Source organism: Artemia franciscana, chromosome 20 (genome assembly GCF_032884065.1).
Source record: "Artemia franciscana chromosome 20, ASM3288406v1, whole genome shotgun sequence".
In the NCBI taxonomy this organism is placed as follows: domain Eukaryota; kingdom Metazoa; phylum Arthropoda; class Branchiopoda; order Anostraca; family Artemiidae; genus Artemia; species Artemia franciscana.
The window spans coordinates 29,795,264-29,809,597 of NC_088882.1; the positions used below are offsets into that span (position 1 = coordinate 29,795,264).

Here is a 14,334-nt window from a genome sequence, read left to right on the forward strand (position 1 = left end):
TGGATTAATGCAAACTGGAACTTCTTTCAAAGACCCAGCCAATTATCCAAGGTTTCAACCTATTTCATGAAGTATCTTACACATAAGAATGTTATGAAAAAAAGTAGCCTGGAAGGATGGAGGGTCGAGGTGGGGATTTTGAAAACTGCTCAGGATATAATTCGGATCCATTACTGATAATACCATTTTGTACAACACAGCAAGCCCTTTTGAACTACTAAAATGCCCTTCTTCTCGGCTTTTATAATCATAAGATCATCCAAATAACAATTACCATTCCTGAATCTGCTTCAGCTCATTTAACATTTTTTTTCTTCAAAACACGTTTTTAAATATTCAAATACTCTGGGCTAGAGTTCATTATTTACAAGGTTGTATCTGATGCTGTCGCGATGATTTCGTACAGCGTATAAATAAGCCTCGTAATGATTTCTAGAAAATGAAATTTACAATATGAATGGAGTTTGCGACATCAGAACAGCGAACGAAAAAAAATAAAGAACAAAAATAAACGTCACTAAAATGATAGCGTAAAAAAAAGCCTACCATGCAATATCTCAACTTCTGCAAGTTAATAATTCCCCAGCATTCTTCATCAGCATCATTAAAATTCTGTGAGATAAGGAGATCACGGTAAACCATGTTAATGTCAGAAAACTCTCAAATGTCAAAAGAATAAAAACGTTGCACGAACCTGTATTATTTCTTCCATTTTTTCCGCTTTTGTCCGTCGTAAAACTGCTAACTTTTTCTTTCCTTCAAAAGTTGCTAAGAATGCTTCAATGCCCAATTGACCACTGACGAATTTGTCAGCAACTCCCTAAATTAATTAGCTTTAGATTAGCACAGAAATTTAGAAGAAAAAAAATCTCATTTAAGCATTAATCTAAATCTTATGTTCTCCACAGCAGAGTCAATTGGGAGGGGGCGTGTGTCCCTAAATTTCTTTGCTCTTCCTCCTAGATTCTAAGAAAAACGTTTATTTTGAGATAGTATTTTCATTGAAAAATGCCTTTGTTTAGTATTTTCGCAAAAAAAAAGACAAAACAGCCTTTTCTCCTTAGATTTTACAAAAATTTGCCCTTTCTCCTATTTCGTGAAAAGGCACCAATGATTCTCAAAGTAACAAAATGCTCACTTGGCTTCAGGCAATCAATAAATAGCGACGAAGATCACACTGCCTTTCCATTATAAACAACAGAATACAAGTAGAACAAAAGGGAAATTTATTCTAAAAGACAGTGGAATGCGAACTTCAAACGAATATTTCGACCCAATATTCAAGGACCGAAATATTCACAGACCAAAATATTCGAGATCAAACTTTAAACAAGATTTTAGTTTTAATGATCGTTTTTTAATGTGAGCTTCTCTTCACATTTTTCATTTTTTCATTGAGTTTCTCTTATATTTTTTTCGTTTGTTTCGCTGAGGACGGCCCATGGATATAGGGTCGAAATATTCGTTTAAAGTTGGCATACCACTGTCTTATAGAAAAAAAATTCCTTATTGTTTTACTTGGTATTTTGTTGTTCCTCCAGGAATCGTTGTGCAGCGTCACACCATTGCTTCCACAGTTGAAGGTTAGAGTCTTTTGTATTTCCATAACAATTTTTTTTTTATAAAAATAATTACAAAATAAATTAAATAATTTAAAATAATTTTCATTTTCTACTTGTGTTTTGGTTTTCATTCAGAAATTTTTAAAGAAAAAAACTACTTCTTTAAATACCTAAACTAAAAACTAACGAAATATATTTATGGTGAATGATAGGAACTCTTGCTATCCAAGTGCTAGTCTGCTTATACACTCATTGTTGGGCTGAAGGAGATATTGATCCCTGCCTTACGCTGATGTGGCCCATTGCCTCAATTGAGGGTCCTAGTAAAATTAATCATTTTAATAATGTAAAAATTGCAGCAAGGAGCGTTATAACGTTGAAAGATAACTATCGCATTAACGTTTTGACTAAATTTTTGAACTGGACTTGTTACAGTTTCGGAAACTCATTTCTCAGGTTTAAGAATCATAAAATTATGCGATATTATATATCTATTCGGGTACGAAGGTTGGGATATGCATGCACCGAATAGGACTCATGATGAATAAGTGAACCTCTAAGTCTTGTTTAACGTTAGGGAAGAATTTGTAATAGAATTTAAGTTGCGCGCTTCGTGTCAAAAAAAAAAGATATAAAATTTCGGCCCTAGTGGTATATGCCTCTGTAGTGCTGCCTGACAAAGACAATATGTGAATTTTGTGTTTATTTACAAGAACAAAAAGACAGGATCCAAAGCAATAATAGAATGTTCTTATTGATATAGAAATCTGGCCAACGACTCGATTTTCAGCCAATCACCCTATACTTTTCTGTTTCATCGAATCTCTGTTCCTACCAGATGATAGTTACGTTAAAGCCGAAACCAGTAAGATTTTTTATCTAGATTTTTCGGAAATTAATGGAATTGGCTCAAGCGCTTCAAACGAGACTTAGACCAGTGCCGTACTGAGCCTTGAAGGCACATTGGAAATGCTTAATTGTATTTAAAAAATTTATATTGTTTCAAATTATAATTTATTGTTTTTAAGACAAGAACTTAACAATTCTACCTATATGATTGGCTAGATCGATAACTTTAGCCAATTAATAATCTTCAATTCTAAAAGCTTTCCTATGGCACCATACGGCGGCTACCTAAAGCTAAGCACCTTTTTCATTACTCATTAAGCATGATTTATCAAAATGATGATGAATTTTATACATAGTTTTGGTAAGTCTGAGCTGATTTATCTTGAGGTTGGGAGATCCGAGTTGAAACTTTTAGATATTAATCTATATATATATATAAATATATATATATATATATATATATATATATATATATATATATATATATATATATATATATATATATATGTTTATATATAGACAGAAGTAAGTGGTTAAAAAGAAAAAAAAAATAAACTAATGGCACCAAACAACTTCAGAAGATGTAGCTTTACTTTGAAGATGAAATTGTCTTTTTAAATCAACATATTGTTGATCTATTAATTTTTACGTGTTGTCAGCAGTGAAGTGTGTATCATTTGAAACTATTAGTATTGGAACCTCCTTCATAAAAAGAGCGGATGTATTTAGATATTTAGGTATCTACATTGACTCAACTCTGTCTTTTAAGGTGCATATTAATAAACTCGAGGCAACAGTGTCCGCGAATCTTGGTTGTTTGCAAAGAGTAAAATTCCTGTTTCCTTACCAAATAATGAGAAAAGTATATTTTTCATTAGTTGAATGCTATTTTCAATATTGCCCGATGTTGACATTCCATTCACATTTACAAAGACTCCAAATCGTCCAAAGCAAGGCAATAAGAATCCTGGACCTTTTTTTTAACACATTCTAGGAAGACAAAAGAATTATCTGACACCAAAACATCTTTTTTATTTCTTTGCATTCTTCGTTTACAACAAATTTTTCACCTTAATATAGGCATATGGTTTTTAGAAATCCAACGTAGGGATAATTCTATCAATAACATGAAACTCTTGGTTGAAAATAAACATAACCATTTATAAAGAGCAAGGAATAAGTTTCTTTTTCCTTTTATTAAAAATGAGAGATCAAGACTATGTTTAAGATATCAGCTTCCTGAGATTGCCATTAAATATAAACTATATGATTAAATAAGTGAGTCACCATCACTCTATACATATAAAAAGAAATTGAAAGAGACAGTTCTTTCTGCCTGTAATAGCGACGACTGAATGTAAACTGATTTATTTATAAATTAGTTTATATACGTCTCATCCGTGTCTCCTTGAATCGATTTTTTTTTCGCTTCTCTCTCTCTCTCTCTCTTTCTCTATGTACTCCGTGTAAGTTACTGAGGTGTAAATCCTTCTTTTTTCTCTCTATTGTTAAAGGAGACAAAACGAGTTGCCTCCCTGTCTCCTTTGTATAAGATTTATGTATATCGTTTTTTGTTTAATAAATTCAATCAGTCAAGTTAGTCAAATTTAACTGATTCGTTTGTTCATTTATTGTCATGACTCAAAGTGGCATCATTGACAAAAATATGATACTTCCCTCAAAGCTTGAAAGCTCAAAGCTTTGCGTTTAAAACACCCAAATAAAAATCTTAGAAAATCACGGTATGGAAAGACCTGAGATAAGTCCAACAGGACACTATTTATTAATGTCCTTGGTCCTAAAAAAATGACCCATTCCAGTATTTTATAACAGTGATCATGATCATATCTATTTTTATTTAAATAATTTATTATTGTATTCTTAATTTATTATTCAATAAAATTTATTTGATGTCTTCATTTCAATTGCATTTTGTAAATCGCTTTTATTGTGCTGTCTTGATGTTCATATTTATTCCTGTGTCCTTGATACTTAAAGAATCTCAAATGGCACAAATGATAGAATATCCACAGAAGGATAAACGGAAACAAAGATGGATATACACGTTTGTCCTAAAGAGTAAGACGGAGTAGACTCAGAGAAACACATGGAAACACAGATACAAGAGAAATTTTGGCACTTAATTTGAGTCAGGAATTTTCTTTCAAGAAGGGAAAAAAGTCTACACAGGATAAGAGCGGATTATGGTGCTAGGTTGTACTCTCACCTATCCCCCTCGGAAAATTTCCCTTGCAAATAAAATTGAGCAGCCGCAGAGAAAGTATGAAAAATAAAAATAATAAAGAAAAGAAGGACTTTTAGAATATTCCAACTATATTACAAATATAGGTGGAATATATGGCGTACAATATCCTTAATTATTTATTTTTACATTGATTTTATTTATTTTTTGTGTTATTGGTGGTTGAATCATTGTAATAGGATAAGACAAAGAATAAAGAAAATAATTTGAAAATATGAAATTAGTCGCTATAGCAGAAGGGTTGCACCCATGATAGAAGTGCACAGATAACAGACTAGGACTAAGAAGTACGCGTCATTACTTCCCGTGCACTTGGTCTAATACCGGCAATAGAAGTCACTAGCCAAAACGTTTGGGGGGGGGGGGTATAAGTATAGACCAGAAAGAATCCGCAAAATTAGACAAATTATATATCGATTTCTAGGACTCCCCTAAAACTCACTCTATATTCACCCGAAAGCTCGACAAGAAATAGGATGTTTTGGCATCGAAATGAAATCTTTGAAGCATTGATCCCCCACTCCCTCCTACAAAATGATTCACCATCCCTCCTTTATAAGATAAGATATTTAATTTCAAAAAATGTCCATCAAAAGCCTCAAAGGACCGAATTCGCATTTCTGAGTCATAAAACCAAAAAAAAAAAAAAAATCATAAAAATAGCACAACAACTAAAAAACTGGCTAAACAATGCCAAAAATAATAAAATAAGAAAGGAAAAGTCATTCATTAGTAAAAAAAAGCGGCAAAATGTCAGAAAGTTAAAAAGGTGAAAACTAAAACAAAACTAAAAAAGAGTTATACAAAATGCGAGGGAACAAAAGAATAAAACGAACATACAACTTGGGTATCACCAGTACCAAAGAAAAAAAAAGGAAAATAGCGGTTTATTTTATCAGTAATGAAGGGGACAAAGGTTTTTCATACCTGGAGGTAAAGCAACGGATGGGGGACAAGATAGGAAAGGGTTCAGATACAGTACGTGGCAGGCGGTGTCTGGATGGGGAGTGTCTTTCGGGAAAAATGTTTTCCGTGCGAAGGTTTATAATTGCATTTTTTACAAAACCGAAGCAGAACGTTGCTTTCCTGTGCTAAAGAGTTTCCAGCTTTGCCTTTTTTAAAAGGATCGAATATGGTACCTTAGCTTCTTTCAAAATTACTCAATTTTTTCTGATTATCACGGGAGATGTTAGGATGCCAAACTGGACAAGCATATTCAAGATGCGGGCAGATGAAGGAAGTATAGATCCTTAAAAAATGGGAAGGGGGACGTTAAATTTATTCAAGAGATTAAGGAGAGACATGGACGCAGTAGCTTTATAAGACAATATCATTAACGTGGATATCCCACTTTGAATTATTGGAAATTGTAACCCCAAGTAATTTAAAGGAAGACACAGAAATATCTGGGGGGGGGGCATGGGGTAGAAAAAAGGGGTGAGGCTTTAAGGAAACAAATTGGCATTATCATAGATTTAGAGGGGTTTCCTCTCATGTCCAAGACCGCAGCGTCATCAGCAATATCATTAAGGATACTCATAGGATTGCTTACTAAGTTTCAAATTATAATAGCTTATGCGCTCTTACGCATCATTGTACGCACTTTTATGGAATATGAAGCAAACTAGTTTAGTAAAATGAAGCTTTAAAATAAAAGTCAGAAACAACTTTCTGAAATAAGAAGAGAGGTATCACCTCGCAGCGTTCGCAGGCTTGGTCAAAATGAACTGAGATGAAGAATTGATCTCTACACCCCCCCCCCTTTTCCCATACCCCTTCCCATATTTATCCAAAGGTTCACAAATATTTAGACAATTTCAGCATTGAAATACACACTTTTAGGCATGTGGCACCCCTCTCCAACCAAAATAATAACCGAGCACCCCTACTTCACAGCAACTGGTGTGCAATTTTACTCTTTTCTTCATTGTTTTTGTTTTGTCTTGATTTCCCTTCGACTGCTCAATATTGCATTTGGATAGTTTTTAAGGGGCAAATTTCTCGTGGGGGGGGGAGAGACTCCACTCAGATGCCTACCTAAAAAGCGCATTGTAATGCGCTCTTTTAAGCCCCTGGTACCCCCTTCCATCAAAATAATAACCGAGCACCCCTTCACAGTAGCTGGTGTACAATTTTACACCTTTCTTCATTCTTTTCATTTAATTCAATTCCCCTTCGACTGCTAAATATTACATTTGGGGCGAATTCTCAAGCGGGAAATTTTTTGGAGGGGGGGGGGGTCCCACCGCTTGAAAATGAACCATAGTCCTTTACTTACACATATTTGTATATAATTTTAGGAAATACGAAGCAAATTAGTTTAGTTAGATGAAGCTTTAAAATAAATATGAGAAACATTTTCTGCATTAATAAGGGAGGTATCATCCCATAGCACCCTTATTCAGGCTTAGTCGAAATGAAGGGAGGTGAGATATTGAATCCTACCCCAACCCTTCTCGTTTTTATCCGTATATTCAGGAATATTTAGACAATTTGGGCATTAACATGCACTCGCTTAGGCACTTGACATACCCCCTCCCCCACTTACATATTGACCCAACACTCCTTCTTCATAACAGCATGTAAAATTATGTTTTTTTTCTTCATTCTGTTTATTTGTCTGAATTTTTCTTTAGTTGCTATATTTATGATTTCGGAAAACTTTTCTATGTGATGGTGGGGGGGGGGGCATTTTCCAGCTTTGATTTTTCACGAGGAAATTCTTCGCGAGGGGAGGGAATTTTCCGGGGGGCATTACATCGGTACCCACCAAACAGGTGTTGAAAAGTCAAAACTTGTCAATTCTAATTTCTTAATTAAAACTATATTTTTAATTTGGGGAATAGACAGATTTTTTGTTTAAAAACATTTCTATTGATTATATTTTAATTAGGACTATGTTAATGTGCATAAAACAGGTTAAATAAAAAAAATGGATCAAATATACAAAAAAACATCAAAAAGGTACCAGAAAAATGCCCTTTTGGTCCTTTAGCCCGGAATTTTGGGAGAGTAGATAGAGAATCTTTTGCTTTGAAACATTTCTGTTCGTTATAATTTAATTAGGACTAGGTTAGTATGCAGAAAACGGGATGGATAAACAAAGGATCAAATATGCAAAAAGCATTAATAAAGGTACCAAAAAATACCCTTTTTGCCCTTTAGCCCGGAATTTTGGGAGAGTAGATAGATTCTTTTGTTTTAAACATTTCTGTTGATTATAATTTAATTAGGACTAGGTTAATATGCATAAAACGGGCTAGATAAAAAATGGATCAATTAAGCAAAAAGCATCAAAAAGGTACCGAAAAACTACCATTTTGTCAGAAGTAATTCTTTATCTTTAGACCTATGTAAAGCAAAAGTAAAAGCAAAGTATAGTAAAGCAGCACATCAACGAAAAACTAAGGTAAAAAAAGGATAACTAAAAATGCTATTTTATTTGAAATATTTAGAAAAGTATTTTTATATACTTTTTATAAAGTAAATTTTATATATATTTTTATATAGTATTTTTATATAGTATAGTAAGGGAGATTGTTTTATAACAGTAGACAAACTAGAAAAAAAAAACATATAGCTTGGCAAAAACATCCATTAAGGCGCCTTCAGCCCAAGATTTGGAAAAAAATGCAGAAAAAAAAATGCCAAAACTTGAAAGAAACAGGAAAAAACAGAAAAGCCGTGTAAAAACAGCCAGAAGAAAAAGAGATCAATATAGCTGTAGATAAAAAAAAACCCATCAAGATGGCTGAGTCTAAGCATATTTTATCGGAACAAACAAAATTCGTCTAATAGCGATCAAGTAAATATAGGATGAATACAAGATTAGAAGCGTCAAATAGAGTTTAAACAATTCATTCACAATTGAAATTTGAAAATATTCTCCTATGTCAGTTCTCCTTTTTTCCTAGCCCTAGTTTTACTTTTCATAGTAAGTTTTTTTCTTTGTTTAATTTGTTTACCTTCGGCTTATATTCCGTTTTTTATATTCAATAGACTTCTTCTCGCACTGAAGATGTTTAGAGATCCTTTTTTTATCATAATGACTAGCATATCCCTTTCCACTCTCTTAGTGTGAGTTCGCTTTACTTGAGTGGAGTTTCCACCTATTCATACGAATCTGTTGAATGTCATGAAAAGAAAAAAAAGTTCGCCTAGAAAGCGTACAGACCTCTGACTCCTCCTCAGCCATTTGAGCAGCAATCCGAAGTTGGTCTAAGGCATTCTCTATTGACGTGCCTCCTTTTTCATTTTCTACAAAAAGATTTCAGTAAGGTCAGTTTCAAATGCTATATCTTAAAAGAATACATAAATTAGAAGACAATCTAGGGAAAAAAGATCGCTTACATGGACGCACCATAAAATACGAGAAAAAAAATGTTAAATAAAGCAGATTTCTTCGCTAAAAGTTTGTGCTTTATTAAACATTGTTACTTCACGTCATAATATCATTTAAAATATATTTAGTAAAATCCATTTTGTGCCACCAAATCATTTTACTTTACATCACACTGGCCAAAACCACACTGACGACACCACATTGTCAATAAAGACAATGACCCTTCAGAAGATTCCCTATCCCTATAATCAAACAAATTAATTTCATTTCAGTGTATATTCTCAACCTACTAAGGCAAACTATGCCCTCTTTTTTTAGCTATTTTCTTTATTTGCTTCTTTTATTTAAGTTTTTCTTTAATGGCTAAAGGTCTATTAACGGCAAAAGGTTTCACTTTCGGCTAATCCAAGACCTTTTCAACTGATAAAACAGCAAAAAAAATTTGCTACACCTCCATCAAACGCAAAATTACTTCCAGAAATTAGTCGATTTCTTCTTGGGAACACAGGGCAAAATTTTCAAAACCGTCTGCTGTGAAAACACCTTTAGACGTTAGGTGGCGATTACTAAATTTACTTTGGACACTATCAATATATTGTTCAGAACTGATGTAAACTTGTAACAGTTTTTTTTTTTTTTTTTTTTTTTAACTCTTTTTTCAGTGAGCGCTGTTTGAAACACTGATTTCACTTTAGGGAAATTAAATATCACCAAGAAACAGTGTTAAAATAGAAACAGTATATTTCAAAATCCCCAAATGAGTGCAAATAACGAGTTTGTCAAAATCAATTGACAAATTAATTGGCAATGACAATTATAATGCTTTTGATTATTGTATTAATGATCATTACCCATTAGCGGTGAAGAAATAAAAAGAAAAAAAGAGAAATGACTGCTTCCCATGCGAAAAAGTGATATTCCTTGTTGCTGGTGATGGGGGACTGTAATTCTCTTATGTGGAATTTTCACCTATGGTGATTCTAAAGGTGCAATATTCCTTTTACTCTGACACCAGTTGTGGGGTTTTAAGGTAATCTTTCAAAATTCCTATAGATTTATTTTTTAAAGTGCAGTTTGGCAATAAGATTAGCCGAAATAACAGTTACCATTCCTGAATAAGATTCAAAAAGCGGTTCTTCCTCATTTGATTTATCTCAAATGACCCTGTAACCCAGAATTTAAAGCCGAGGAATACTGTTTTTCAAGAAATGTTACTTAAGGGAAATTGAGTAATATGATATTATTAAAATAATACGGTATAATAAAAACGGATGGTGGCGCAGCTACAGAAATTAAACAATACAAAGTTCAAACTCTCCTCAATTCTAACCAGTTAACGCAAATTCAATTAAAATGTCTAGCTAGCAAAACGAATAAACTACAAGGTTATGTTGCAATAAAACACAAATATATGGACTGAAACATAAGGAGTTCCGTCAAATGAATTTTGTTTATGAAAAAATTCCACAGAATGTACATGGACCGTTCAACTTTGAGTGGCAAGACATAATTAGTGGATTAAGGCAACTAATCCTAAATAGTGGATTAAGGCAACTAATCCTAAATAGTGGATTAAGGCAACTAATCCTAAATAGTGGATTAAGGCAACTAATCTTAAATAGTGGATTAAGGCAATAATCCTATAATTTTAGACAAATTTTAAATTAGTCAAAGTTTCAACATTCCAAAACATGCCTTATCAACTATATTGTAAAATTTGGACCTCACTATTAGTAAGCGCTTATATTACGTTGACAAATTATAGAATAACAATGCTATAAAAATCTTAAAAATATAATCGGTATGTATATTATGCCAAATATTTTCTGTGTTATTGAAATCGGAAAAAATGTATTTAAAACATTTATATTTATTTACTTTTTTTAGACTTGAGAAGTAGTATTTTAATTATAGCCTATAATAACAATACCAACAACCATATTTTCAAAATTATAAAATTTTGCCCAAATTATTCTTGTTATCAATATTTTCCATTATTTTCACAAAAGTGCGTTGAAAAATTAGAGACCAAAAAATCACACGGTTTTATTTATATAAGGCAATTATTCCTTGTGAGCTTTTGATTGGCCCAAGAGATTTTTCATAACCATTTCAACCGAGAAACATTGTGCCAAAACTTCCAGTTTTTATTTTTCAAATCACCTTCTGCTACCTCTTTGGGCACACCTCTAGTGTCTGGAAAACTTTGGATATCTACTCTGTTCTCTTCCTTCAGCATTAATACCGTTTCCTGCAAGAGGCGATGCTTCCTCTAATTATTCGGCTTCTTCTATTCCCCATTCAATTATTCATTATTTTCATCATTTACGTGATACTTTATAATAAGATGCTAAACCATTAATGTCTCATAGAAAGGAAAAAATTAAAAAAAGACACAAACACTAGAAATCTGATAGCAATTTTGTACTATTTTACCAATGTTTTTACGTAAAGATATCTCGCTAATTACAACGAATTTGCTAGAAACATCTTTGATTAAATAATATTTTGAAAACGAAATCATAAAAAAATGACATTTTTTACGAAAAACCGGCAAGGACACACAATGTGTTCACAAAATTCTTAGAAAGCTTACCTAGCATGGCTTCAAGCTCCTTGACCCTTTTGAAAAGCTGGTTAGCTGTCTGATACGAGTCCTCCAATCTCCTCCTAGCATCGGTTAGTCGCGGCTCCTTCTTCAAATTTTCCTCCCCCAATGATATATTACTAGCAACTAGCAACTGTCTTTCAGATTCAAGAATCTGGAAAGGAGACAGATATAACCGTAATTTTCAATAATAAATCATAATGGTAGCATAACTAGAGATCAACAAGTTAAAATAACGACGAAGACTACAATTAACATATTACATACTACAATGAACACAAAACATACTGCAATAAAGCCACACTAACAATGGAGCCTTTCCGTAATACCAAGAACAAAATGTAAAACAACAAAGAATTACTTTAAAACAGTGATTTTTTTTCTAAATGAACACTTCTACTCTATATCTAAAAGCAAAGAAGAAAGATAAATATAAAATTAGACTTACAATAAACAATATGAAAATTAAAACATTCCTAACATCATTACTTGAAGGAAGTTCATCCAGGACTGACAAAGAGCTCAAAAAAGAAACAAGGGAATTCATTCATATAGAGAAAAAAGCAAATCCAGAGTTGTTTTTAATACAAGTATAGTTTTTTTGTCAGCTAACCTAAAAGCTATTTTTGATACAAGTTCATTGCAGTTGACTAATGGTTTTGCGATATGTTTAATCATTTTCGAAAAAAAAATTGTGCATAACGCGGTAAGTGATTATTCTCCTTAATCTCTAACTGAAGATTCTCTAGTACTCATAGTGGTTAACATGATAATAATGAAACACGTTACCATTCCCTCTTTGCTATTAAGAAATGCAGAAAGTCTTAATTTTGAAAAAATTGTTGAGCTAGAAATAACAGTGAATTACCTAGCATCAGATTTAATTTGTCTAACTGAGGTTCAGTCCCAAAACCTGGATAATCTGAAGATAGCTTATTTTAATGAGCTTGTTAAACTTCGCCTGCATGATCATTACCTCGGTAAAAGGGTGGTGGGGTAATTAATTTTTTCGTGATAATTTGTCGCAAAGGGAAATAAAAGTTCCAGGAATAAATGTGCATGATGAAATAATTTGGATTAAGGTTAAACCGAGATTTCTACCATACCCATAAACTAATATCATTGTTGGTTGCTTTTATTATTCACCCGGCTAAAAATCATAGCAGCATAAAGATTTCTTGGAAAACTTCATGTTATCACTTGATTACCTCCAATACTGGGATCCTACTAATTGGTGATGGAAATGAACTAAAAATGAGTCATCTTTGTCGGGAAGCTAATTCAAAGCAAATTGTAAATGTCCCAACAACAAAAGATTGTGCTTCCCTTGACGTTATTTGCACAAACATGCATGAATTTTATCAAAGACCCAAATCTCTTCCCCACTTGGTGACGGTTACCATTTTACGCTTTCACTAAATCCAAGACAAGATCGTATCCACAAGTATAAATTCGATGAATTTAAGTATCGACCAGTTACTGACAGTGGTCTGCTCAAATTTGGAGACGACTTTCAGAAGAGCAATGGGAAGATGTACTCGTTGCCGACGAATCAATTAAAAAAGCCAAACTTTTCCAAGAAAAGCTTATCAATAATTATTTAATCCACTTTCCAGACGTGAAAAAGAAAAGATGTTCTGATGATAAGGCATCTATAAATGATACATTAAGAAGTTTAATCTGATAAAAATTAAGACTGCTTCACCTAGGAAAAATTGAAGTAGTAAATTTACTAGGAGAATCTCTGAAAAAAAAACAAATTCAAAGAGCTTCAGCCCAGTATTGCCGTAATAGAGTAAGCGAACTCTTTAAAGCAAGAGTGAAGCAGTGGTATAATACAACCAAGAAAATCAGTGATGAAAAAGTTAAAAATCTTGACTTTAATCTTGATGTCCCCCTGAAAGTACAGCTAATTCACTAAATAAACACCTCGCCAATATTATACACACCCTACCTCCTCTCTTAAGTAATATTCCCTGCCAACTAGCACCAGACCAAGATATCCCAGTTACAAAACCTGTTGATGTTGAGGCAAAACGCATAAACTAAAGAGAGCTTCAACACGCCCCCTTGATATTCCAGTTGATTTAGTAATAGCATTGGTACTTGCATGATATACCCCCTACCGCTCAATAAATGAAGTTAGGTAAATCCTAATAAAATATACCTAAGTATAATGAATATATAACACTTTAGAAACAAATTTAGGCTATATATCTGCACATTAGGGGTGGGGGTAAATCACTGTGGGTCTGCATGTGAAATATGTTATCTACAATTATTCTGACATTATGAAGTAAGAATTGTTTTCTGACTTCACACTGTCCGAATACTTTACCCTCACCCCCTTAGAGTGGAAATATATATCTCAAATCATATATTTCCCATCTTCTCTGTCACTTCTCTTTTCTTTACTCACACTAAGTTGAAAGAAACTAGCGAAAAAACCGGTTTACAGTACGTTAATGCATGAACAACTTGAGCAGTAGGGGATATATCATACAAGTACCATAGCATTTCCTGATAAATTATCAAAACGTTTATCAAGTATTTTGAACACAATAACAAGAAGTGGTTCATTTCCTATGTGTTGTAAAGAAATATGTGCTACAACCATACCAAAGAAAGGTGCTAGTTTGGTTTCTTCGGAGTCCAATCAATTACCTTAACATCAATATTCTCTAAACTGTATGAGAGTTTTACAGCAGAT

General features: G+C 33.0%; 1 protein-coding gene across 2 annotated transcripts in view; it reads right to left on the reverse strand.

Annotated features, from left to right (window-relative positions):
• The window catches only part of LOC136040095 (vacuolar protein sorting-associated protein 37B-like), a 28,401-nt gene that overhangs the window by 6,747 nt on the left and 7,320 nt on the right, over positions 1–14,334 (reverse strand). For both annotated transcript variants that reach the window (XM_065724184.1, XM_065724185.1), the window contains exons 3-5: positions 11,613–11,778; positions 8,849–8,931; positions 695–820 (exon numbers count right to left, since the gene is read on the reverse strand). In XM_065724184.1, the coding sequence (XP_065580256.1) occupies positions 695–820; positions 8,849–8,931; positions 11,613–11,778 (375 nt within the window). The remainder of the gene's footprint in view (positions 1–694; positions 821–8,848; positions 8,932–11,612; positions 11,779–14,334) is intronic.